The sequence below is a fragment of the Xiphias gladius genome, chromosome 4 (assembly GCF_016859285.1).
Source record: "Xiphias gladius isolate SHS-SW01 ecotype Sanya breed wild chromosome 4, ASM1685928v1, whole genome shotgun sequence".
NCBI lineage: Eukaryota > Metazoa > Chordata > Actinopteri > Istiophoriformes > Xiphiidae > Xiphias > Xiphias gladius.
The window spans coordinates 2,656,563-2,683,277 of NC_053403.1; the positions used below are offsets into that span (position 1 = coordinate 2,656,563).

The 26,715-nt window shown below is 41.7% G+C and overlaps 2 protein-coding genes across 4 annotated transcripts in view; one reads left to right on the forward strand and one right to left on the reverse strand.

The window, feature by feature from the left end:
• xrn2 (5'-3' exoribonuclease 2) overlaps positions 1 to 23,585 on the forward strand; it is a 40,067-nt gene extending 16,482 nt beyond the window's left edge. Inside the window, exons 19-31 of one of the 3 annotated variants that reach the window (XM_040125905.1) lie at positions 417 to 524; positions 1,060 to 1,149; positions 1,495 to 1,567; positions 2,053 to 2,136; positions 2,951 to 3,048; positions 4,523 to 4,602; positions 4,745 to 4,801; positions 6,370 to 6,438; positions 7,624 to 7,752; positions 9,780 to 9,898; positions 18,310 to 18,370; positions 21,197 to 21,413; positions 23,037 to 23,585. In XM_040125905.1, the coding sequence (XP_039981839.1) occupies positions 417 to 524; positions 1,060 to 1,149; positions 1,495 to 1,567; positions 2,053 to 2,136; positions 2,951 to 3,048; positions 4,523 to 4,602; positions 4,745 to 4,801; positions 6,370 to 6,438; positions 7,624 to 7,752; positions 9,780 to 9,898; positions 18,310 to 18,370; positions 21,197 to 21,413; positions 23,037 to 23,099 (1,248 nt within the window). In that variant the 3' untranslated portion in view covers positions 23,100 to 23,585. The remainder of the gene's footprint in view (positions 1 to 416; positions 525 to 1,059; positions 1,150 to 1,494; positions 1,568 to 2,052; positions 2,137 to 2,950; positions 3,049 to 4,522; positions 4,603 to 4,744; positions 4,802 to 6,369; positions 6,439 to 7,623; positions 7,753 to 9,779; positions 9,899 to 18,309; positions 18,371 to 21,196; positions 21,414 to 23,036) is intronic. The other 2 variants (XM_040125906.1, XM_040125907.1) reach the window with 2 other exon arrangements.
• Positions 23,586 to 24,491: 906 nt separating this feature from the next.
• Positions 24,492 to 26,383, reverse strand: nkx2.4b (NK2 homeobox 4b). The gene is made up of 3 exons (XM_040125719.1): positions 26,112 to 26,383; positions 25,795 to 26,015; positions 24,492 to 25,168 (listed from the first exon to the last, which is right to left on the reverse strand). The coding sequence occupies exons 1-3, from the start codon at positions 26,279 to 26,281 to the stop codon at positions 24,492 to 24,494; spliced, it is 1,068 nt and encodes a 355-aa protein (XP_039981653.1). The 5' UTR covers positions 26,282 to 26,383.
• Positions 26,384 to 26,715: the final 332 nt, after the last annotated feature.

Sequence of the window (26,715 nt, forward strand, 5' to 3'; positions counted from 1 at the left end):
TTTTCTCATTTTGTCCCACTAGCTTGATAATCAAGACATTACCTTAAGTCTCACACTTGAAATGAAAATGAAGTGAAATGAAAAGCACAAAGGGAAGCGAGTCTGCACCAGCCACCACCAATGAACCGTTAAATGTAGAGCAGATACAAATAAAACAAAACTACAATTACAAATAAACTTGCCTTGCCAATAATATAGTGAACAGATCAACCGATAACAAAAAAACCACAGGTAAATGATGAATATAGAGTAGAAATTCAATATTTTTCTGCAAGACCAGCCACAAACATTCAGAGGCTGTGGTATTGGTTTGGTAAAACACAAGCAGCACACGACCTGAAGGGGTGAGACTTGGGATTTCTTCTGACATTTAAAGTCGTAATGAAGTCAGCGATTGTTTCTGTGTTTATTTGCAGGGCTGTGCTTCCTGGAAGTGGTACTTCCCATTCCACTACGCGCCATTCGCCTCCGACTTCAAAGACATCAAAGGGATGTTCACTGAGTTTGAGACGGGAACCAAACCAGTAAGAATGGACTAAAAACTTCTTTCTCATCACTGCCTTTTCTCCTCTTCTCTTCTTGTCACTCTCAGTCTTCAGTTTTTCTTAATGATGATTTGCTATCAACCCCGTGACAAAGAAAAGTTGTATTTGTTTTCTTTTGTTGTTGTTGTTTTTGTAATGAAATCTTGTTCAATGTGTTGCGCCTGTCAAATGCCAGATAACGCCACTTGACTTACGGTCATTTTGTTTAATGCCATTGATGTCAGATGGTGTTAGGTGTTAAGGTTTTGTTATTATAGAGAGATCACGACAGAATTTAATATTCAAAGAGACGTTTCTTGCACCTTGTTTTTTAACTTTTTTTAATTTTAAATTACATTTCGTGAATTTCAATCAAGCAATAAACGCAATGAGAATAAAGGATTGGAAACATTTTCACATCTCAGTATAATCTGTTGTTGGCCGAATGAAGACCACATAAAGATAGGACCAATATAATGCTGAGTAAATATGAGAATGTAAATGACTTGTGTGTTTGTGCGGTGGTCGTGTGCAGTTCAAGCCCCTGGAGCAGCTGATGGGAGTGTTTCCTGCTGCCAGCGGTAACTTCCTGCCCCAAACGTGGCGAAACCTCATGACCAGCCCGGTAAGTTTTAGAGTCCGAAATGAGCTTCAGAGAGATCCGGAGACTGTGGTGACAATTCAGAGGTCTTTAGAGTTTTTGAAAAATATTACAAGTAAAAGAAATTTTCAGAAAACGGTCCCATTCATAGACTGTGATTGTATGTAAAGTATTTCAGTGAGGTTTAAATGCATCAGATCTGCAAGGAACAAATATCCACTACAGAATTAAAACTTTAACTACTTAGAGACTCTAATAGCAGATCAGTTTTCAATCTGTCTCAAATAACATCAGCTGCTGCCTCATCTTTTTCCGAGTTGTGTTCATTGTGTCGGTCTATTCAGCTTCTTTTAAACTCCTTTGACACAGGTTTCTTCGATCATTGACTTCTACCCCGATGACTTTGCCATTGATCTCAACGGCAAGAAATACGCCTGGCAAGGTGAGTCACAGTCCTGTTGAATAAGGCAGATTTCAAAGGTGAGTCAGGATATAACAGCTTGAATAATACAGTCAGTAATATCCTATCACCTTGACCAAACTGTCAAGATTCTTCAAGTGAAAATAATTTATAAATGTGTTTTCAGTTATTTCTTCTCTCACAGGCTGTGTTTTTAAAGCCTTTTCAAGAGCTGTACGAGTGCTCGAAGTTTTGGCAACTTTCCTTCCTTTTTTTTTTTTTTTTTTAAATTTCAGATTCCATGAAAAAGCATTAATAATCTGTATCTATTTTTTTTCTTTATGCTCTTACAATCGTGTCACTCAGGGGTAGAGCATGGCACACTAACGGGGTTAGAGGTTCAGATCCACACTCCTTAAACACTTAAGCAGCGTCGTCATTTTTTCTCGTATTTCATTCCCAGGCATACGTGACACTCAGACGTTGGTTTGAGTGCAGTTATTCCATGTATGTGCTTCTTTTTGAAGGTGTGGCCCTGTTGCCCTTTGTGGATGAGCGTCGGTTGAGGGCGGCTCTGGCCGACGTCTACGCTGACCTCACACCCGAGGAAGGTGAGCACAGCTCAAAGTTACTACGGAAGCGTGAAACCGGACGTGTTATGAAAGGTGTTTCTGTGCTGGGGCGGTTGGCGTGTCACATCTCAGCTTTTTCATTTATGAATGTCGCTGATTTAAAACTAGTCCGTGAGTCATGAGGTTTGGCATAAAACACAAAAGCAGTGGTGGAACGGGAAAGATTTAATGAGAGACACGGGCCGGAGAGGAAATGTTGAATAGAGTTGGTATTATTGAGTTAGGTTTAGGTTAAATAATAGCAAAAGAACGTTAATAGTAAACAACAAAAAAAAGGGCAAAGAGAAGATCGTCCAGATTAATGCATAAATCTTAAACTGAACTGTAAGAACACGTTTGCATCTGCGCTCCAGTAATGTTAAATGTGTATGCTGTAATAGCAGCAAAGCTTTGAGCTGCAGTTGCTTCTAGTTTAGGCCACGCCACTTCTCAGTCACCTCCTGCAATTATTTCATTGCTTGAACATAGAACAGTTTTCTCTCTCTCTGTTTTTTGGATATAGTTAGAATCCAAACATCGTAGAGTTTACTGCTGGTCCCTCGTCTTCCCCCCTTCCGTTTTCTTTCTTCCCTCTCTCCTTGTTCTGACATCTCTAGTCTGTAGTTTTGGTGTTTGTTTTTTTCAATCTTTTCTGTTCTCTTCCCATTCATCGACCCACCATCCCTTTTCCTTTCCTTTCCCTTCCTCTCCTTTCTCCTCTACCTTTCAGTCCAGTACAATCAGAGCTCCAGTTTGTCCAGTAATCACTTGGTTTTCCTCCCTGACCGCTGCTGCTGTCTGTTCTCTCTTGCAGTGAAAAGAAACAGCCTGGGAAGCGACATGCTGTTTCTTGGCAAATCTCACCCGCTCTTCGACTTCATCCATGAACTCTACCGTGCAGAATCTCACGAGGTAACAAAACTCAAACCCCCAGACACATTAGATCCAGCGTAAATTCAGATTTAACTGATATATTACACAGATAGCAGAGGCTGAGTATTGTCTGTCCTCAGAGAGAACGTTTGTTTCCTTTTTAAACAATTTTTTTTTTAGCAGTCTTTGTTTTCAACCAGAAATGAGGCAACAAAGGGCCTGATTTGAATGTTTAATTGCTTAATGTGGAGAAAGGGTAGCACTGACAACATGCACCATCTGAAAAGTTTTAAACCATAAATTTGACAATGTAGCAACAGGTTTCTCATAGTTGTGTCATAATGTGAGAACCCAGCTGCTTCGTCAGCTTAATGCTCGTCTGTAGTGACAGTCTTCATCTGTGGATCTGTGGATATTTAGTGAGAAGATCTGCATTACTTGCTGTGTCACTCTGCTGCAGATGTGTCGTGCGGTTTTGCAGGTATTGCCTGAGCAGGATTTCGTCATTTTGACTATGCGTTTTTAACCCAAAGCATTTGGTGTTTATTTTACACTTATTGATGAGCATGCCTGAACAGTGAAGCAAAATTGTCCAGATTCGGCTCAGACTAGGTGAGATGGATACATTACTGTACTCATTAAAAGGCAAACTCGGGTCACTCTGAAATTCTTTATTGAAAGGCATTTTTTTAAACCATTAAGCATTATCATTCTTACCTTCAAAAAAAGTGAATTACTAGAAACAAGATAAAAAATCTGAAGCTCTGTTTAGCTAAATGCTCAGATGTTCATCATATCCCAAAGAACAAACAACATTATGATGATTTGTTTTAGAGTCTTATTTGTAGTAGAGATAAACACGTAAAGTTTGCCCTGGTGACGGCGTGGGTGATTAAAACGAAAAAGGTTCACCCTCTGAGGAACAGGAATGTGATGAAAACGGTTAATGGATATTTTCCTCTTACACAAAAAAGCATTAGCAGCAGCATCTTCAGAGGATGTTTTTTTTTTTTTTTTGGTCGTCGTCACAAGGTGCATTCAGACACGGTACTGAGTGTAGGGCATCTGAATTTTGGCAGCGGAGCCCAACACATAATCACTGTAGTCACAAAATAGACTTGAAGCCTAAAAATACACTTCGGGTCACGGTCACAGTAAATTTGTCACTAAAAGTGTGAGCCGTTACGTGGCCTGTGTAAACGGCTGTGCCCACTACAATGTTTTTGTCAAACGTGGTGAGATGTGGGACTGTAGAACGTGACTGAAATCCTCTTGTGTAGGCATGCTGTTAAATTATTGACATCTTCCTGTAAACAGCTGACACATTGACTAGAACTGAAAGGGATCGTCCTCTGCGGAACCCAATTGTAATTCTTTTACGATGCACTTAGTGGTGTGAGGATAAATAATACGGTATGTCGCTAAATGCTGTCGCTCTGTGGCTGCTGTGTTGACTCACTGAATCATATCACCATTTAGTATTTGATACAGACTGCAGCCTTTTCTCCCTCAGGGCACTGAGATCCCTGCAGAGCTGTGCCATGGAATCCAAGGTACATTAAATCTTGATGACGACCCTATTCTACCAGATAAGTAAGGAAACGCCTGCTTGATTCTCACCTTTTTACAATTAGTCCCATGTTTTAAATAAACGCTCACTGGGGGAGAGCCAGTCCAGCGTGAAGACTCTGACTTGCCCTCATCTGTTCGTTTTTGTTTGACGTTAATTCTTCAGGACGGTGACGTCGCCCATCCCTATGCTGCGTGACATTTCCCAGAGCAGTGCGATTGGGTAAGGACCACCTATCATTGACTTAAACTCTGTGAAAACTGAAGAAACAAGCACTAGGAGGAGAAGGTTTTGGCTTGTTTGTAGTACTTTTGTTCAGGTCGAGATATCTGCCAAACACTTTTAACAAAATCAGTGTGATAAAACATTTTGAAAGGTGAGTGGTGCTGTCGGTGTTTTTAGGTGATGACGATATCGTAACAGCTTGACAGGCCAGATCCTCTGTCTTTCACTGTACATGTATTGACCGTCGTGCTTATTTTTTTCTACATGCTTATCTTTGAACTCTGACTCTACTCTGCATATGTTTTTTCCGACTGATAGACAGAATAATTTAAGCGAACTGTTCAGATGATGGAAATCGCAACAAAGACTAAGCTAATGTCAAATGTGAGACGAGGTGGACACAATAGGGGCATACCTGTAAATATAAAGCAATTACAGACGGCAACCATGCAGACAATCCTTCCTATCTCAGACTAATTGGGGCTGCAACTGATTAATGTATCAATCGATTTATCTATTACTTATTTTTTGATGAATCAGTTGATCTTTTTATCTATGCTATATAAAAAAAAACCAAAATCATATTTCCTGAGCCCAAGGTGACATCCTCAGATGTCTTGATTTGTCCAACCAACAGTCCGAAACTTAAAGATATTATATTCACAGAGAAATATACAGAGAGAAAACAGCAAATCCTAATTACTGGAGAGGCAGCAACCAGAGAATGTTTGGCACTCGTGCTCAGTAAATGTTTGAGCAAATAATCGATTATTGAAATGGTTGCTGTTTAACTTTCCACCTGTTAGCAAATTCATTAAAACAGTTCAGTGCAGTTGTCTTGTTGAGACAGTGTCGGTGATGGTTCAACTCTGTGGTCATTTATGAACTGCAGTTTGCTGTGGGGTTGTTGTGTTGAATCAGATTAAATGGTCAGGAGAACCTGTTGTTTTGTCCACCTCCAATATACACACATGAAACCTGCTGCGTGAAGCACGGTCTTAGTCACAATCTGTTTTAAGTTGGAAGTAAACATAACAAACCTTCATATGCAGTTCAAAATCGCAGTGTAGGGCTTTCAATTGAAAGTTAACAATACATATTATTCTATGTGCATATACACGTACACTGAATTTATGTAAACAAACGATCTCAGACCAATAGCTTGACGTTTTTTCTTTCCTGCATATGTCCCAGCGTTTAACTGATATTCTCTCATCCAGGCGTTTTGCAGTGCAGCTCCAAAGCAGATGAATTTCAGACACATTGCGGTGTTGTGCTGCTTATCTGTGCGCCCACCTCTCATTACGATAATACAAGTGTGCAGGCATTCTCTGAGGGTGAAAAGACATTCGGGAACACGTAGGGAATGACAGAGTGTAGCAGATGAGGCAGGTTGAGAAGAAAATGACATGCGTTCATCACAGAACAACCCCCACATTAAATATCACAAATTTACAATCTCTGTGTTGAAGGGGAGATTTTTCCTTTTAAAAGAAATCCTTTAAAAAAACGTGAGCTAATGGAAGTCTTGACTCATTGAAAATTATTTTCCTCTATTTTTCCAGAGTGAAGTTCAAGGATCCCCAGTATGCAGAAGACTTTGTGTTCAAGGCGGTCCTCCTGCCTGAAGCTAAGTGAGGGTTTTTCTTTTTTCAACTTTATCTCAGCAATGATTTCTTAAACATTAAAGGCTCTTTCTTTTCAGGGGTCGAGTTTTTATTTTTATTTTTTTTATTTTTTTATCTTTTTGTATCTTTTCCCCTCCATTTTGTGCTCCTCATTAATAAAGGATAGCTCTGGTAAAATCTATATTTTTCGGATTGTCGCCAAATCCCACAAAATTACAAAAACCAACAATGTGTTAGTCCGTTGCTCGGCAATTTCTGACCTCCATACCTTGTCTGTGGCTCTCAGATTCAAGTCCATTGGTTCCTACCGAAGACGTAAATCTTTAAAAACAATTCACAAATATGTGATTTCCTTTTTTTTAAAAACTCCGTAATTTCATAAAACATTAAGGCACCGTAGTTTTTAGAAAATGTTAAGCACACTGAGGGAAATAGTGCATTTGTTGGGGACTATTTTCAGCGGCGGATTAGTCCACATTTGGTGCTCTAGTCGGTATTGGGGGCAGCAGGATGGTGTGTGTGGGACTGAGTGAAAGTAAACTACAGTGTGTGTGTGTGTCTTCATGGTGATGAAGGAACACGTCGCCCAGTGCACCAGTGTGACTCACTGATTTGTTGTTAATAGTTTTTGGAAACAATGGAGCTCTGAGGCTCGGAGGAACCAGATACATCAGACTTTGATACATACACAATACTTGACACAAGGAGACATTCAGTGTCGGTTTGGGTCTTTTCACAGGATTTGCTGACAATAAGACAAATACAGAACGTGAGCAAGCTGAAACTTCAAACAACAACTCACAACAATCACAAAACCTCTTTAACGTACAATTTTACCGTGACCATCATGCTGTTTGAACGAGATGTACCAGTGACAGTTCCTAATGGTGGGGAGAGGTAACTGCAAACTGACCTTTGTAGATTTAAAAACCCACAAAGTCACTTAACGTCCTGCAGTACATCCTGCAGTGATCATCAGCCAAAATACATTAAGTCTTTTTATTTAAAATTTATAACGATGAATCAATTGCTAAAATATTCACCACCAGCCTTCAGTTTCTCCAAACCGACAGATCCACCGGGTCTCACCTAGAGAGGACAGCACTCTTCTCTCTGTTATGTATGCCGATAAAAGGAAAGTATTTTCCCAATGCGGCTTTAACTCTGTGTATTTGTTCTTTTCTTTTTCAGGATTCCCAATAAGGTCCTGAAACCAGGTGACTGGGAGAAGGGGAACAGGGAATCGTGGAGACCCCAGCTGGGCTTCAACCCAAACAGGCAGCAGGCTCACCTGCACCAGTCCGCCTTCAGGGCTCTGGGGTAAGTTTATCTACTACCATGTACTGTAACGGCCAGTAAAACGAAGGAGAAGTCATACCTGTGCATCTATGGGGTCTTCTGTTAAGAATTTTATCTCTCTGATAGACAAATGAGAGGTTTTTCCCACAGCATGAGAACATGTACTGTACATTGACTCTGCTTTGTCTATAATACTTATATGTCTGGAAAGAGAGAAGGATCGTCAACACAAAAAAATGTCCACAAAAAGTCATCCGCATTTGAAACTCATCACATTCTCACCCTCATGTAATGTGTACATGGGTAATTTTTCCATTTTGCACAGCTTAATAAACAGGCAGAAACCTCCTAAAACATCTTGCTGTGTGAAGATAAAATTCTATAGTGAGCAGTGTTAAAAGATGACTGCTGATCCTCCAGTCACTCAGTATTCAGATTTAGGAGAAGAGAACGTTCTTTTAAAATGGAAAATGTGCCTAGATGTTTGTATCACCCCTAACTGTCCCCATTAGCCAGCCATCCTTGATTGTGATCTAAGCTCTCTCCTCCACACATTGATATTATCATTAAGGAAATGTGAATAATTGAACATCTGGCTCAGTCCAACTGTAGCGTGTTTGGGAATTAATTATGCACGGATTTGAAGAAACACAATATATTCCAATGTTTTTTGTTTTGTTTTTTTCTTTCTCCCTGCTAAACTAAGTCAAATCAGTAATTCAGGCAGTTATATGCCTTGATGGGGCCAAACAGGCAGGTGCTCAGAGGATGGTGAACAGAAAAGCCTGGAGAAAATTGTTCAGAGGATTTTTTCTTTTTTCATTGCTTTGGTTGTTAAATCAAATGACGTCTACAACTACATAACAACGTAGTTTATGATCCAGAGGAAATGTGACAGCAGTGTATTGCTTGTAAGAACTGCTCCAGCCTGATCACTCTGGGGTGTCTTTAAAAGTCGGAAATGGCTTAAAGCCCTTGAATACTTTGATATTTGAGGTATTTATTTGTAATATTTATCATTACTTCCTGACTTGGCAACAAACCAAGTTAGTTAGATTAAGTTAGTTTAAAAAAAACAAAAGGGGGGAGAAAAAAAACCCTAAGTTGTTATATATCAAGACTTAATCACTCAAACTCATCAGGACAGTGTGGGTGGGGTTTGATCAGATTTGACTGACAGTACTAGCAGCATAACTACCCGTCTTGACATTTTGATTCAAACATCGTGAGATCTTGTTAGGTGCACAGAGGTACGGGACGTGGCCTTTCTCCGACTGTGCCCCGTCCACTTCAAACCAGCGAGAAAACCCCAGAATGAAAGACGACACAGACGGAGATTTCTAACGTGAAACAGCCAAAACTGCTCTCATTTGGCAGAAAAGTGTGTGTTCATGTTGGACCTCACTGAGCAACAATAACAGCTGATTGAGAGAACATGTTTTTAGGTCTTTTTAAATGTACGTGTCTTCTGTTTTGCACGAAACTGGCCTTGAAAATCAAAATGGGGGGGAAATAAAAGACTTAAGTTCCTATGTTCTTGATTTTAACATGATACATTATTCTTGTCATATTTGCCCACGACTCACAAGTTTAAGCGTAGGAGTCTGTGTGTTGCCGTTTCCATGGTGGGGGAGAAGCTGGAGCTAGAGAGGACTAGGGGGGGACTGGCACTGGACTCTCTCCTTTTCTGGATTTGTCTGGAGTTTTTTGGCATCTGATGAGTCTTCAAATTCCCACCTGTTACTCAAAAGGAACTTCCTGGATTGTATTTTATGTCTCACCTGTACCTGAAGCAACACATCCCAACCAGCGCAGCTCCTTGGGCAGGGCTGTTTTTTTTTAATGGGTGATTTGGCCCCTCTCCATCAAGGAGCTTCTAAACCTAAAAAAAAAACTTCGGTGGGTAAAATAAAACAGATTCAGAGGAGAATTCAAGCGCAAAAGACTCACCACCTGGAATTTCTAGGGAGATCAGCACAGGTGTATAGAAAGATGATCATACTGTGATAATCTATTGCTTTAAAGCACGACCTCTTCTCCTCCTGCAGCCACAACCTGAACAGAAACCAGCACGGTGGAGGACAGTACAGCAACACCCCACCGCCAAGCAACTACCAGCAAGGAAACTACCGTGCTCCACAGAGCGGCGGCCACCAGCCTTTCCAACGTAAGAGAGACACACACAGACACACACAGACACACACAGACACACACACACTGAGAGGAGTCATCTTAACTACTGCAGAGAGGAAAGTAGAAGTTTGTTGAGATGAGTGTCTGCTTTGTTTTTACCACAGTTTACTGGACTAATGTTAGTGGATTTGTTTTTTTTTTTTTTTTTTAGATTATGATGTAAATCAGTCAGATTGTAAACAAGGAGTTAAAAATTCCACATTAAATTGCCTGCAGTGTTTTGATGAAGACAGTCTTATCACAGTTGATATGATTCAGTCAGGGGTTGGATGAGACTGAGAAAATCTAAAATGGGAGAGTTTAGTGACGACTGTTGGTGTTTACGGAGGACAAAAGTAATGTCATGTAAAATGATGGCAATAGAAGTGATTTTACTCAAAACAGGTCAATCTTAAAGCTCACAAACTGAGTTACTTAACTATACTGCAGCATTTAAATCAGATACACACAATTATACAGATACACAGATACAATCAATTAAAAGAACAATTACTTTGCAGCCACAGTGGTGTCAAGAATTAATACCCCTCACTCTGCATTTCCTGTATATCTACTATCAGCTAAAAGCAAAATTCCCTTTAAGATTGGCCTCTCTAAAAGTGTCATATTGAGAATTTGGAGTTCCTTGTATTGAACACTGCGGTAACATCGTCTGTATTACTGAGCCGCTACTTATAGCACCAGTCCTCTGAAATTCAGCTAAACCGTTCTTTCGGTTCCCAGTTTCCTCTTGTGTTCTTCTGCTCGTCATGAAAAGGGAGGTCATCCTGTATCCTTCAAGTTCATGAGAGGACTTTTTGCTTCCTTTAATCACAGATTGAGAAATGGCAAAATATAACAGACAATTTTGATTGTAATTTGGTTCTTGCAACACATTCCTTGGGTTTCCTGTCAGAAAGGTCCTGACTTGTGTTACACGTAAAACAGAAACTTAAACACAGTAACTGGACATTTTGTGGTACTGTTTAGTTATTACAAAAGTAAAGTAAATGGACAGGGATTCTTGTTGCTCAATAAATGAGCAAATTGAATACAATAGAGTAGAAAATTAAAAGTAAATAAACATTGAAGATCGGTGAACTCTTTTCTCTTCATAGTGTTGAACACTTGCTTAAATTAAATAGCGCTTGGATTAATTCTCTGTACTATCTTTGAACTAATCTGTTTAAGAGTTTGGACAAACTTGTTTATAGTGCCACTCATGTCCTCAGTCTCTTGGTGATTCATAAAGTGAATCCTCTCGGGACATAGTCAATGTTCAGAGATGTCCAGAGCCAATCCCGACGATCGGTATCGGCTAAGTAAAAGCTGATCCTTTCTTTACTGTACTTGACTGTGTGTGGTTCACCTCAGCCTGCTGGTGACAGCCCACAGTCTGAGTATGTTTCTTGCATATGAGAGTGAGAGTTAGTGTGGGAATGACTGGTTTCTGATACCCCACTGGCAAAATAGTATTGCACGGATTCGCAGCGCTCCAACTCTGCGCTTCTCTCACTAGCACAGCTCAGTGTGCAGAATTTTCAGGGAGCGGCTTCTCATTTTTAGCCAGTACTGCAGGTCATTTCATCTGTTGATAATTAACATCAATTCCCTGAGTAACTTGCTAACGGAACAACATTAAACTTGTCTGTTGTTGGAACGAAGTGCTCTCTGCAGCCGGCGTCTGTACTCAGCCAGAGATCTTCTGTGAGGGGAGAAGCTCTACTCTGTAACGCTGCTGTACAACCGCAGGTGAACTTGTAGTTTCCACGACTCCAACAGAGCGATGCGTCAACTCTCTAGCTGATCCCGTCGCATCGGTTTCAGGAGTAGTCGCATTCTCCCGTTCACACTTTCATTGATATCATATCCATAATTTATGCTTGTGAGCGGAATATTTTTGAACTTCAGCATTTAGATCAAGTAGCTCCTGAAAATGAACGTGTGCCAAATTAGTACCCTTCTGCTCTTGTTTCAGTGTGTCAGATACATATTTAATCAGCATTTAGGTAAATATCAGATCAGACTCTGAATCGGCAGACAGCCAGCATGACAGGACTCGGATCAGGACCAGGGCCATAAACATTTGATCATGACATCCCTTCTCATGTTCATGTCTTTTGTTTTGAAACAGAGCTCATGTGCAGATGAAATGCAGCTTTCTGCCTCTGAAACCTCCTCAGAACTAGTTTTATAAACTATATCAAGCAGGAAAACGAATAATTAACCCGACATCAGCTCCAACAAACTACCCTACTAGTTCAAAAGCACAGCAGCGTCCCATCTCTTCTCATTGGCAATTGTGTGTCTTGCCACAGTGTCTTTTTTTTGTTTGTTTGTTTTGTTTGTTTTTAGGAACAGCATCATCTGAACCCCTAAAATGTAAACACACAAGAAGGGCTGAAACTGAAGAATATCATCAGTTCATGTTCCACTTATTCTCTCAAATAATCGATGAATTGTCCAATGTGCAAAATGTCCAAAATAAAAGTGGAAGAAATGTCCCTAACTGTGAAAAGCCTCAAATCGCCCCAGTGGAAGAGGAGGCACCAGGGAATGTCCCTCTTAAGACACAAATAACTGTGTTATATGATTAAAACGTTCCCTTTTTGTTTATCAAACGAGGGATGGTTGAACGGCCCGTCGCATATGGAGGCAGAATCTCTTTCCGAGCTCCTAATCACGGCCTGTGCTCAGCCCCGGTTTCAGCCCGGCGCTCCTCTGCCAGCTCTTCTCCAGCTTGACTTTGATGTGCCAATTTGCAAGTAGATGAATAATCTCTTCTGCCCACTGACAGTGTGCGGGGGAGTTGTGGCTATTGTGATGGCACTTGATGCAAATGGGGGTTTTTGGCTCCTCCAGATTGCGGCAGCACCTCCCCTGGCCTCTGCCGCTCGTTCTTAATGTTAAACTTGCCAATTAGCTGTCCAGGAAATTCTTTTTCTTTTTTTTTTTTTTTTTTGATCTCACTGGTTCTATATTTTTTTTTTCCACCGTTCATGAGGAAATTGTTATTTTAATAAATTTGAGTCACTGCAAATCTTCAGCATGGCTCAGCTGTGCTACTCGGCCTGTTTCTGGTGACAGAGGACGATTTTTATTTTATCAACTGAAGTACCTGGAACAGATGTGTGTCAGTGTTGAAGGTAGCATTTATATTATATTGGATTTCTGCTAATTTTTGTCTGTTTAAAGTTCTAGACCTTTGACTTTTTCCATGCGCGACGACAGTTGGGTGCTCAATTTTGGTCTAAAATAGGATTGATCTCCGAATTTCTGAGATGATTCGATAATTTTTTTAATAGCACAGATAACTCAGGGAGTTATGCGATTCCAGCAGGGGTCTGTTCAACATTGATGGTAAAAACTGGACTTAACGTGGACCAACAATAATATTGGTGACTGTAGGAATGTGATTATCCAGACAAGTGGGCCTTATTCTGCAGCAGGAGGCCAGAGGCTTGCTTTTGTCCAGATAACACTTTCTCAGGACCAATCCTCTGCTCGGCCAGTAATCACTGCAGGCTTTGCTGAACTGGGCTTTTGTGATATTTTTTTTTTTTTTTGGGGGGGGGGTTTGTTGCTTGCTGATTAGCGTTGTGGGAGACCAGGGCCAGTAATGAGACTGTGGAGTGGCTCCGCTGGACACAGTGGCCCCCTCTGATAAAAGCATCCGGGAGGATCCCATTTGATTGGGTGTGTGATGCGCTCTGAAGAGGGTTGAAACCAAAGTTAACTTCCCCCTTTGACGGCGCGGCTACCTCCTGCGGTGATGTGTCAACACGCTGCCTCTGAAACATGCTGCGGGGCTTTGTGTGCTGCAGCCGGACCAGCTGGTGTTTAATAACCAGTCGGGGAGTCTCTGCTGGTGGCCATTATTGTCTTTACACACAGTGACACCAAATTTTAACCAGGGCAGCAAAGTAACGGCTTGATGCAGTGGCCACGGAGGCTGATAAGCCTCCATGCTCCCCAGCCCTTTCAGAGTAACAACTGCACGTAATATCTGCTCTCACTGGCTGGTTGAACGACTTCAATAACAAGGATTCACCAAATAAATTTGGCCTTCTTGATCACAATTTTTTTATTGTCTTTATTCTCACAAAACTTTACTCTGCTTTCAAAAAAAGTACAGTGTTTATGTAATTGAACATTAATGCCATTTAGAAGTTTTGCTTATTTTTTTAAACAAGCAAAAACGGTTTTGGAGGAAGGAAAGAGTTTCATTAACAAAGTATTCGAAAAAGTATCGTATTGTTTCGGTATTTGTACCTGACGCCAGTTATTGTACTCGCGCCACTATCAAAGTTTTTCAAACAGTACTCAGTCCCAATGATTCCTGGTGATATGTTGATATCAGAAAAATATTCTTATTCAGATTTTAGTCACGTCTCCCTGAACTATTTATTTGTTTCGAGGTTTTCATCTCTTCTAAAATTGATTATTGATTTGTGAAACATGGAGCGTGGGGGGAAACTGACGATTTTTCTGGAGTCTGTTGGTCGTCTTTGTCCGGCAGACAGAGGAGTTACTGTCCTGCTTCTGTTACCAGACCTGAGCCGACTGGACGGGAGCTGAGTCAAATAGTCGCTGAACTAATTGAAAAGAGGTGGAGAGAGACGTTTAGTTGTTTAGCGCGGTTGTAATCCCTGCATTAATACAGTGGCCACCGCGTGTTTTAAGGATTTAAAACGTAATCCTTTGTTGGCTTTTGTCCGGTGCAGACTGCAGCTCTATGCACTTTCAGATCATTGTTAATTAAGGAGATTGACAGGTGTCCACTTGTAATTCTCTCTTTTGAATCATTGCTGGCCATGAGGAAAGGAAGACCAGAATGTTGTGGAGTTACAATTGGAGCCCAACTGGGTGGTCCACTTAAAGTTTGTTGGTGGAAGAGATAATCAAACATGAAAACTGAATGACAAAAACAAAATGATAATGTGCCGAAAGCAGTCTTCCTGCTGGCTGGTAATTGTGTGTTTTTTACTACTTTCTGCAGCGGTCATCAGAGAAATGGGGGAATATTTCCTACTTGACTTCCCTCTACCTCATCAGGTCATAAACTATAAATATTCCAGTGTGTTTTTTTCCATTTGAATGATTTTCATGAGATAATGCTTCCAAAAAACAGTCTTCCAGTAGCCTCCCAAAGTTTTGTGACTCATGTGATTTCCCTGATATGAGGCCTTTAACATAGTACCTATTATCAGGTCGTCAGACATCGTCATCAAACATGATCGTGGTTCCTTGTTTGTTAGTTTCTTTGTTCGTTTTATTTTTTTCATTTAATAGCGCAATAACGTATACATTTACATAAATTTATATTCCACGTAAATTTACAGTTGGACAGTAATGAACCCCTTAGTTTTTTTTGTTTTTTTTGGTTTTTTTTTCTTTCTTTCTTTGAGTAGGCGGGTTCAGTCAGTTCTCTACATGGAAATGCCTAATCCCAAAAGAAGTTCCAGTGGCGCATGTGTGTCCCATGATGGTCTTGACCGTAATGCTAATGGTGCTTTGGAAGAATACAAATTTTAATTAAGAATGTACAGATTTTGAACATTAGCACATAAAGTATTTTTTCAGTTTAATCCAATAATGTGTATCGACTGTGTTAGTTTGTGGGATTTAAAAACTTCAAAATTAAACACAGAATGTCTACTAGAGCTTGACAACCAGAGAAAAACAAGACAAAGAGTCGACAGCCATGCAAATATGCTCAGAATGGCCGTGGTAACATGCTAATGTTTAGCAGGTATAATGTTTAATATGTTCATCATGCTAACGTTTGACGTGTAGCACAAAGCGCAGCTAAGGCCGATGGGAATGTCATTAGTTTGTCAGGTATTTGCTCATAAGACAAAGTACTGGACTGGTTTTTGACCTGATGGCGGCGCTAGATGAAGGGTTAAGGGATCACCAAAGTTCAGCCAGTTCATCCTCAGGGGAAAACGAATGTCTCAACTAAATTTCACAGCGATCCCTCCAATAGTTGTTCAAATATTTCAGTTTGGATCCGAGTTGTCAGTCAACATTGCCGTCAGTGGAGCCAGGCCATTACTGTGGCACGGTTTAAAAAATCAAAATAACCAGAATGCCTTTTCATTTCAATATGAGATGTAAGAGCCCGGTGTTACAGCCCCGTGTTAGAGGCCCTGTTGCCCTCGTACTGCCGCGCAGCCGTGCAGATAGCTTCAGGTTTGGCTGCTTCCAAGCCGAATTTTACCGAGACTAGAACCCACTCAGATGCGTTCACCTCACGTCATCTTCATTCTTCATCCATCTAAAACTGCGTATCCGCCTTTAGTGAGCAATAAAACCAACGCTCAGAATGTACAACATCTATGAAATACAGTCTTCCCGATCATGTGAATGCATCACTGACGACGTCAGAGAGCTGGGGTGGTAGATTACGTGAAATTTGAAAAGTTAGGCCCCGGGCTCAAGTGGTTACTTTTGGGGAAACAACTGACTTATTTATAAAGGAGTCCTTAAGCTTTGATACTGTAGGAGAGTCTTCAGACATTTTCACTGTTTTCTCAAATTCCCTATAAATCGAGCAGGCCTATATGTCGGCCGATATTAGCTTATTGCATATACACGTGAGTGTGGGGGTGTTCTGGGTGTCAGTCACCAAGTAAGGAGAAATTGCAGTGTAGAACTGCCACACTAGGTTAAGTTCATTTAGAAACGGCGTCTCCATTATGGCTTTTCCACTAGGGGGCGCTGACGGGTTCATTGCTCAACTGTAAAATGTCTCGCTCGCTGTGTTCGTTTCATCCCCTCTGACCACGAATGAACTTGTCTGTCTAAATTTAGAAGGTCGTTTTTTATACGTATGCTGTTTGAGCTTTTTAAATTTTAAGGTTTTATTTCATATGAATTGCCTGTTTTACTTGTACTTGTTTTATCAGGTTTTTATCACTTTGGTCGGCCTTTTATTTATGAATTGATTGTGTTAATATTTTGTTTTTTAATTCAGTGTTAGTGTTACTTTCGTTGTGGCAGTGTGTGTTTGATGTGTCACCTGCTGTGAGCTGTCGAACCAGTGTATCTGTTGTTATTGTGCGAACTACTTTGCCCTCTGGGGATTATTGAATTTCTGTATCCATCTAAATCTAAGGGATCTATATAAAGATTCTCGTTTGTTAAGCGTTTATCTCGATAAATTGGAAATCGGCCGATTGTTATCAGATTATTTTAATTTATTTTTTATTTTTTTAAACTCCTAAATATGAATATTTACTCCTCAAAACTCCAGTGTTGGTCTGGTTGTACTTGTACAGTCTAAAACCCAAAGATATTTAGCTTACTATCGTGGAAAATGAAGAAAACCAGTAAATATTCATATTTGAGAACCTGTTACCAGATAATTATTTTTTTTTTTTAATTCCTTTAACGATTAAGCGATTGTTGATTTAATTTCTGTCGGTTCGCTAATCGATTAATTGACTAAACAGCGCCTGCGGCCCCAGATGTAAAAATGTAAAATTACTGTCATACTCATTTCTGGTCGCATGACCCACCCCGATGATGAACAGACATCGGTATCCTGCCCTAATATTTCAGCAGTTTAAATCCACAAACATCAGTATCAGCTTCTGTGAATTTGTATCGGTCAAATCCGCGGTTTGTACACCGACTCCTTCCCAGGTTTGCACACATGAGCCTCCGGGTCCTTTTCATGGCACCCTTCACCCACCCTGAGCCGAGCCACTCAGCAGGCCTGCCCCTATAAACAAACAAGTCCGCAGCTCGCAGCTGGTCATCGCCTTGGCAACAGTGAATCTGGAAGAAGCTGTGCGCTCCTTTTTTTTTTTTTTTTTTTTAAGTGTGTCTTTGTGAAGGGCTTGCAGCGATGGAACCACGGTACTTGAGGCGTCCACAATGCTGCCGGCTGAATGCTTATTTCATTTTCTGAACAAAAAATGCAAATGCGGAGCTCCTGCTCTCTCCCCTTGTCAACGTCCCACCTCCCCCTCCACCTCCACAGCCCGGTGTGATGCGACGTTTGAAAGAACTTCATTTTATCATGACAACTGATTTGTTCTGTAACCATGCCAAAAATGAAATAGTTGGTATTTTTTTTTTTTTTAATCTTTGAGGTTAAAGCTCACATCGGGTTAATTAGTATCCACATTTAATTTCAAATTGCCGTTGTTTTTTTTTCCTTAACTCAAAGAAAGGCATGTCAAATGACACGAATGTGAAATATTTCTCCTTATCATGAGAAAGTTTCAGGTAAAATATAGAGGAGTAGGCGATAACATCCTCCTCACTGCTGCAGTAAAACCATTAAGCTGCAGGTTGCCGTCTTTCTGTAGAGGACCGAGCTCTCTGCTTCTTTAAAAACTTTAAACTCGGCTCTGCAGAACCACTTCTGAACATGTCGTCTTTTGTTCTCTGCAGATTCCAGGCAGAACAGTTTGCTGGGAGTGCCTCCCTCCTACCACCAGCCTCAATATCCAAGGTGAGTCGGCTGGTTTGTCTGCTTTTTCTAAGTCTGCGCTTTCTGGTTGTCACTAGAAGTAAAGTTCATGGTTATCGTGCCAACATTAACCCTTCGGTTCAGCTTTTCCTGTGTTGATGTTTTTGGTACCTCATCAGCCAAGGACTTAATCCACCATTGTTTTATTTATTTATTTATTTATTGCCTTTTTTGTAAATTAGAAATGTGGTTTTTGAAAACTCAACATCCTTTCCCTCGAACCTCCCTCTGTATGTTTCCTTTTTACAATCGTGGGTAAAACTCGTGTGAATTAACCATGTCAAGGCCCTGGTCTGGTTATTGTGGCTCGTCTCCGTCTAAATCCCCCCACAGATTTCCAGCCTTTTTACAGGAGCACTCGGCCTTCCACCGTCGAGGGGCTTTGCCGCCACTGCTGCTGAATTAAGATTTTTCCCTGTCGCTCTAAAACAAATTTCTCTCGAGGAGGTTTGTGCAACTTAATGAGGCATCACTAATGCTGTCGGAGGCTGCGTCATTCCCTGCGCCGCAGCCGGCGAGTCCGCACAGAGCAGCTATTGATTCTGGCTCCGGGCCTCTCCAAAGTCCTAATCAGGTTCTCTGGTTCAACTTTTCAGGCCCATTGTGGCTCTGTGTCACCTCAGGTCAGTAGTTATTAGCGGCAACTGAAAACAGTTTCTTTAACTACTCAGGACCGGACCAAATGAAACGCAGGAGGAACTTGGAGAGTGGGGATTATGGATTCCAGCGCTCAGTTAAGTCCGGCTCTGGCCTGAGTGTGACATGGTTCAGTAATGAGGGATGGGGCTGCTGCTCTTAGTTCCCTCTCCCTTCATTGTTACGAAGAAGAGACTTTTAATATCACCGCTGGATTGACACATTGTCCGGTGGCAGTTTGGAGGGCCTCGGTGTGCAGGCTCAACACCGGGTCCCAGGGACGCAATGTGGATCTCGCTCATTTCAGGGATGAGCGAGATCCCGGCCATATGTGACTATGGTTCGTTTCATACCCTGTGCTCTTTCATGTGCTTCCATGCTAAGTCATCTCTGAGGAGAGGCTGTTTTATCTCCTTGAGAGCTCGATCCCTCAGCAAACGCGAGTCGATGGGGAATTTAGGGAGGTCACTTCGAGGCAGAATTAAAGGCCACTTCTCTTTTTGGATCAGGAAGTCCAGCATGTTAACGGACTGTTGTAACATGAATAAATCTAAACTTATCAACTGGCAAAATCAAACTTGTTTTTTTTTTTTTCATTTTATTTTTGATTAAAGAATAAAACCTTGGGATTTCTAGAGTCGCAGAAAATTAATGAATTGATGTATAAAGAGGTAAATGAAAGTACGGAAAGTTGGACAGATTCTTGGTCTTGTTTACTTCTTCGATCAAACATTTCCGGATCTAAATCAAACCTTCGCTCAGTTAAACTGTATTTTCTTCAGGCAAAGTTCTTTTTTTGGCCTGATACTAACAATTATTTTCATTGTCCATATTTTTTTTTAATGTATTTCTTTCTTTCTCCAATTAATCCATCAGTCTATGAAACAGAAAATAGAGAAAATGTCACCGTTTCCAAATGGAAATGGTGATGTCTTCAAATGTCATTTTCTTTACCTCTCTCTCTTTTTTTGTACTATTAGGCAAAGAGATTCACTTAACAGGGATATAAAACAGTAGAGCTGCAACGGTTAATCAATTAATTGATAAGTCCAACGACAGAAAAATTACTGGCAACTATTTTGATAATCGATGAATCGTTATGAGTCATTTCTAAGAAAATCTTTTTTTTTTTTTTTTTCTAATTTTAGGTCCTCAAATGTGAATATTCTCTAGTTTCCATAGTCGTCATTGACCAGTGGCCTTGGGCTGTTTATCGGACAAAACGAGGCATTTTGAGACCTCCCCTCGGGCTTTCGCGAAACTGCCGTGGACGTTTTTCACAATTTCCGACATATCTATGAGCAAAGACCTAACTGATTAATCGAGATAATTAAACAAAAGATGAATCTACACTAAAAATAATCGTTAGTTGCAGCCTTATGAAATAAAGGAAAGCAGAACATCCTCCAACCAGAGAGTGAGTGGAGGTTTTTCATTATTTTTGGTTGAAAATTGGATGAAACAATTAATGGATTTATCAAAATAGTTTAGATTATTAGATTATTGTTCTGTCAATTGATTCAACGTATTTTGGTACCAAAACTTTGCACCCGAATCAGAAATTCTTAGAACAATACCAGACCTCTGAGTAAAGCAAGCCGAGCTTTTCATTTCTGCATTTTAAAAAAAATAAAGAACTGCAGTCTGACTCAGTGTTCACCCAAAAGCTGTTGCCGGTTTTTAATCCTTTACTCTGGGTCCTTTTGATCTATATTGTTTCACACTGCCCCGCTAACGATGTTCGAAACTTTGGGAGTAAAAGCTCCAATTCATCAGAAATCATTTAAAGGGTGATTATGTCAAAATGCTGTAGCAGTTTGTAATGGACCCATTCTTGTGAATTAACCGGTTTTTAACCTATGCAAAAGTATTTCCAACTTCACGCCGTGATTACCTGAAAAACGTGTGACGATAAAGTATTACTTTGTGCTTCCTAACCAATGATGAAGTGTATTACCTACATTAGCAGGTTGTCTCTGATGTTTCGGTTTTCATTTGGAGTGCAGGCACTTCTTCTTTCAAGGTTTTTATAGCCACTTCAGACCAAAACACAACCCGGAGTTCAAAGAGAACTTTTAAAATATATGTATTAATTAAAGACCTTGTTAGAGTACTTAACGGTGCTATCTGAGAAGCTAAGTTAAGCTAAGTTCGATGTGTCCGTGTCTCCAGGCAGCAGCAGCAGCAGCAGCAGCAGCAGCAGTACGGAGGTGGGGGTCACGGTTGGGATCGGGCCGTGCAGTCGCAGCAGTCGGCGTACCAGCAGAACATGAACCGTGGGCGGGGAGGAGGGGGGCCCGGCGGCTACCAGCAGCACTACGACCACCGCAGGGACGACTGGCACGATCGCAGGGACGAACGCAGGGACGACCGGGGGCACCAGCATCAGGTAAATCTTTCAGCTCTGCCAGTTACGCCGCCACCCCTCAGCCAGTGGCTGCATCGCTGCTCGGACGAGCTGTGGGCGGTGCTAAAGTTTCCGTCTTCAACTCAGAATTTCTCTACCCGTCATCTCGTATTTGCTATCAGGTCGTAATTAAGGACTAGAAAAGAGAGTGAAATGAACGCAGAGCTTCCATTCCTCTAATAATTTAAACTTTCGTTTGCGTCGTCTTATTGATGAAAGTTTTTAAGGAGCTGAAGTCGCGAACGGCCGGAATCGACTGCCTGTTAAGTTTTGATTCTCCGGGCAGAGCTGTGGTTTAATCCTGCTTTACTTTATTTTTTTTTATTCTGCTCGATTTACGTTACGCTGCATATTCTATTTATCAGTTTATCTACTGTTCTTTTTATTAACTTCGTGAACAACTTAGACAATTAATTCATTGTCAAAAATTGCTGGCGATGAATTTTCGATTAACCACCCAAAGGTTTCAGCTCGTATATTATCCATGCAGCGTCTTGTTTATCTTTAGTTTTCTCAACCCTGACCAAATTATGACAGAACCAGACACTTGGAGAATGTTGTCCGGCAGCATTTTCTTCATCAGGCACCGAAGCTCTGGACTGAAACTCACCTAACTAAACATTTTAGTAGGCACACGTGCAGACCGTCCTTTTAAAATAAGGAAATGCAGATTATTTTTAAGACAGTTTTATTCAACCTTAAACGGTTTTGAGTGGCGGTTTTCTAACTGGCTTCCTGCCTGCTTCAGTAAAAGGCTGATATTAGGACTCTGTCCAGAACTTCTGCTTGGATTCAGCTTAATCAGGAGGTGACGAATAAAACCAGTGTTTAAAAAAACAAAAAAAAAAAACCAAACAAACCACTGAACCAGTCCAGTTCTCTTCAGACTGGACGGAGAAGAAAATTCAGACATTTCCCTTTTGTTTGGTTCATTCTTCTAAAACTCAAAGGCCTGGTTTTAGAATTTGTGACAAGTTTGTACAAGTTTTTATTTTTCAGTTTTTTTTGTTTTTTATTTTTTCTCCCACAGTTAAAAACATGGACATTGCTTCTAGGAAAACATGTTACTGTTCATGTTACTCTGAATTATCCAGACCTCCCTTTTTTTTTTCTTTGCTTTTGGGTCTTATTTTTTCTTTTTTTCTGTTTTCTTTTGTTTTGTATTTTGGTTAAACCAACTCCTTAATAAAGCTGCTTCCAAACACATTATCCAAAAAAAAAAAAAGAAAATCTAATTCCTGCAGATTTTTTTATTTTTCTGTTTTTAAGACCTGAGGTTCACCCGACACATTAATTTTTTTTTGTTTTGTTTTTTTTAAGAGCGGGATTAACATCAGTGGATTATTTTTTTTTTTTCCCTCCCCAACATTAAAACACTTCGGTTTAAATGCAGATTTAAATGGTGGGATTTTACGATAATGATATTTGATACGTGTGAAGGAAATGAAATTAAACACCGATCCAGATAAAATGAACTTGATTCTACCAATATAGTTTCAAAGCTTGGGTTGAACACTGTTTTGTTTTATGGTCGTGGAGCAGGGGTTGTGTTCAAAATGTCGCTGGATTTGTCGGCAGTTCTAACTTGATCGTTTTGTCTTTCAGGGCTACAGCTCTGGCAGAGGTTACCCTCTTCCTCCTCCCTCCAGAAGATATAACTGGAATTAAACTCAAAATGATGTTGGACTTGAAGGGGGGGGGGGGTGACGACAATTTTTAGGAGAAATATGTCATCTTTTTCACTTTATTGTCTTCTTGTACAATGAAATTTTGGGTTTTTTTTTTCCTTTTTATCCTACTTACAAAAAAGAAAAAAACTTGTTATGTAACGTGTGATTTTTAAGAGGAACAGCCTGTAAAACTTGTAAAATACAAGTGAGTCAAGGACAAAGTGTCCTGCTGTGTTTTATTTTATTTTTATTTTTATTTTTTTAATTTTTTTGAGCGAAATCCCTCCAAAGTGTCCGTGGGTTTTAGAAAGAAAGAGAAAAAAAAACAAAAGAAAACAACTGGTGAAATAAAGAATAGCAGTGATGTAGGAGCTGTATTTGTTTAGGAATGATCTTCTATATCTTCACGGAAAGGAAGTGCTTTTTCAAAATAAACTGTTTGATTTCCACTTAAATTTTACTTATATTTAAAAGGAAAAAAAAAGACCACTTTAAAGTTCACTGATTTTAATCAGTCTCCCATCGTGTTTTTCAGATTGAACTGCTGGAGGTTTCACTGCAGAATAACCGAGACATTGAACGTTTTCTGGTGTTAAATTAGCATCAAACCACCGTTTATATATCTATGTCCGTTTATATCCACACGCCAGGTTTTGGAGCCTCTCTCCCGCTGTAAGTTCTCGCTCTTGTCAGTGCTCCAGGTACCACTTTTAAAAAAAAAAAAACCCCTCAAAAATCTATTAAAAAAAAAAAAAAAAATGTTTGCTTCGGGCTCCACAATAAAAACGTTGAAATGTTGAAAATGAAAATATCATTTATTCAATACTGGAAACAAAATCAACTGTAACAAAGAATATTTAATGACTTACTTTCAATGAAAATATTTCTCAGTTCGTTTAATTCCAAATCGAGAAACAGCTGTAGTTCCTCCCGGGATAGATGGTATTTTTATTTTTTATTTTATTTTAAACCGGTCTCTATTGCTTCACTTCGCATATACACCTGCAATAATTTAATTGGTCGTGGAAATGGCAGGGAAGCACAGTGAGCGCGCCTCGTCCTGAATCTCCTGAAATTAGATTTCACGCTTTTGTTTCGGGGCCTTAAAATGCAGCGGCGATCACATCTGGCATGTACAAACAAAGACGAACAAACATTTCGTTTTGAAGGGAGAAAAAAATAATTATGAGCAACATTCAGACCAGGTTCCAGGCTCTAATATATACAGTCTGTTTTGCACCGTATTGCTCAAAACCACCGAGTGTCTTTAGAGTCCCCGTGTGGATAAAGGAACCAGAACTTTACGCACGGAAAGAAAATATTTCTGGTGCTTGTCCTCCGGCCGGTTCTCTAACGAATCCAACCCCCGCTGGTCCTCCAGCCGGTGCCCCTACCAAGTCCTCCCGTACAGTAAATTGGAGCCGATCATGCTGTTGGTGTACTCAATGAGCGCCGCGTCCGTTTGCGTCATGTTGATCTGCGCGTGCAGGCCCATCGGCGGACTGGGAGACAAATCCTCCAGCTCCTCCGTGGACGACAGCTGGTTCACCTGCTGCTGCTGCTGCTGCTGCTGCGGGGTCGCCGTCATGGCCTCCGCCGAGCCGCGCTGTCGGTCCCCGGTGTGGTTGGAGCCGCTGGAGTCGGTGCGGCAGCTCTTACCGTTCTTGGATAGCACCGGGGACACGGAGGAGGAGCGGCGGGTGGTTGCGCAGAGGCCGCCGCCTCCACCACCTCCTCCGCTTCCGTCCTGCTGCAGGTGCTGCGCGGCTTTGTCCTTGGCCTGCCGCTTCAGTTTGTAGCGGTGGTTCTGGAACCAGATCTTGACCTGGTTCGGCGTCAGGTGGATCAGTCCGGCCAGGTGCTCCCGCTCCGGGGCGGACAGGTACTTCTGCTGCTTGAAGCGCCGCTCCAGCTCGTACACCTGCGCCTGCGAGAAGAGCACCCGCCGCTTCCTGCGCGGCGCGGCGTGCAGCGTTACCATGGACTTGGCGGTGGAGTCCATCCCGGCCAGACTGCCCACCATCCCGGACATGTTCATCCCGGCGGAGGGGCCCATGAATCTGGAAACTTGGAGCAAAAATAACGTCCTTCTCAATGCTGAATTTAACCGGCGTCATTTCAGTCTAGAAAACGTTTATAGGTCGTGTTTTTCTTGGTTTTCTGGGAAATTAATTAGAGTGTTTATAAAGAAAAAGAAAAACATTGAAATAAAAAATTAAATGAACCCACAAGTTTAGCGGAACAACAAGTCAAGGCATGAAATCGGCCTGTTTATTGATATAACAGGCCTGTTTGAGTCTACGCCTTCCAATTTGAAATCAATTGAGGTCACTATGGAAACCGGTCGCGGTCGCTCTACCGTGATTGAAATGCCTCCAATTTAAAAAGACGTTATTGTAACGTCGCGGGTTTTTTTTTTTCTTTGTGCCGCAGACAGATTTTAAACCATTTTAAACTTTAGTTTTATCACTTTAATTTTCAACGTGAATTCCGAGAAGGCCGGATTTTCGTCCTGATGGAGGAAGACGAGCGTCGGTCGAAGTTCGCTCGAATCTCCTCGTTGAGAACCGAACTCGCTCTGCTCATGAACACGTTTAAACACCGCAGGATGTTTTCCGTCCTGCGTAAAAGCGCCACAAACTTTTCTCACAAAAACAAAAAAGAGAAATAGCTGCAAGTGAAGTTCCTCTTACTTGTCGGGTATCTGGGCTCCGGGTTGCTGTACCACGCCGCCGCCGCCGCCCCCCCGCTCCTCACAGACTCCTGGTAGGACGGCAGGTCCCCCACGTTCCCGATGCCGCTGTTGCAGAACCCGCCGACGGCCCCGGAGAACTGCGGCACCCCGTGAGGCACATGATAGGGCCCGCTGGGTCCCAGAGCGGCGGCTGCTGCGGTGGCTGAGGAAGAGGAGGAGGAGGAGGATGAAGAGGAGGAGGAGGACAGGTGATGGTGGTGGTGGTGATGGTGATGGTGGTGGAGATGAGGCGGCTGATGCTGCTGCGGCTGCTGCTGATGCTGCATACCGGGCTGGGAGACCTGCGACTGCCGGTAGGCGCCGAGCGGGGACCCGAGGCTCCCCGCGGCGGGATCCATACCTCCAAACCTCCGGTAGCTGTCCTCCATCGGGCTCAAAATGTCTGTGACTGAGAAGGGGGTGGAGTGCTTTGGGCTGAAGGACATGGTGCGGTAACCCCGTGCCCTCCGGTCCGGTCCGCTGCTGCCTCGTGCTGGATGTGGTGGGGTCTGTCCGGCGGCTGTCTGCCTGCGTCCCCCCTCCCTCCCTCCGGCTTCTTGCTTCTTCCGTCTCCCTGGGAAGAAGTCCAGCTGATCGGCTGCAGGAGGAGGCGAGTTGCCCTTATCCCGCTGGACTCGGACTCCAACACATGGAGGGGCGGAGCGACGCGGACACCGCCGCCAACAATGGCAATTGACATTACAGAGGTAAGTGGAGAAAATGGTTTGGACCCATTTGCTGCTGCTGCTGCTGCTGCTGCTCGGTTTACAAGGACTGACCCACAGTGGAAAGACACGGAGTCCCAGACTCCAGATTCCCTCCAACTCTCAGATGAGGGTCACTGGTGCTTATGAGGACTTGTATCACACTGTCCAGTTGT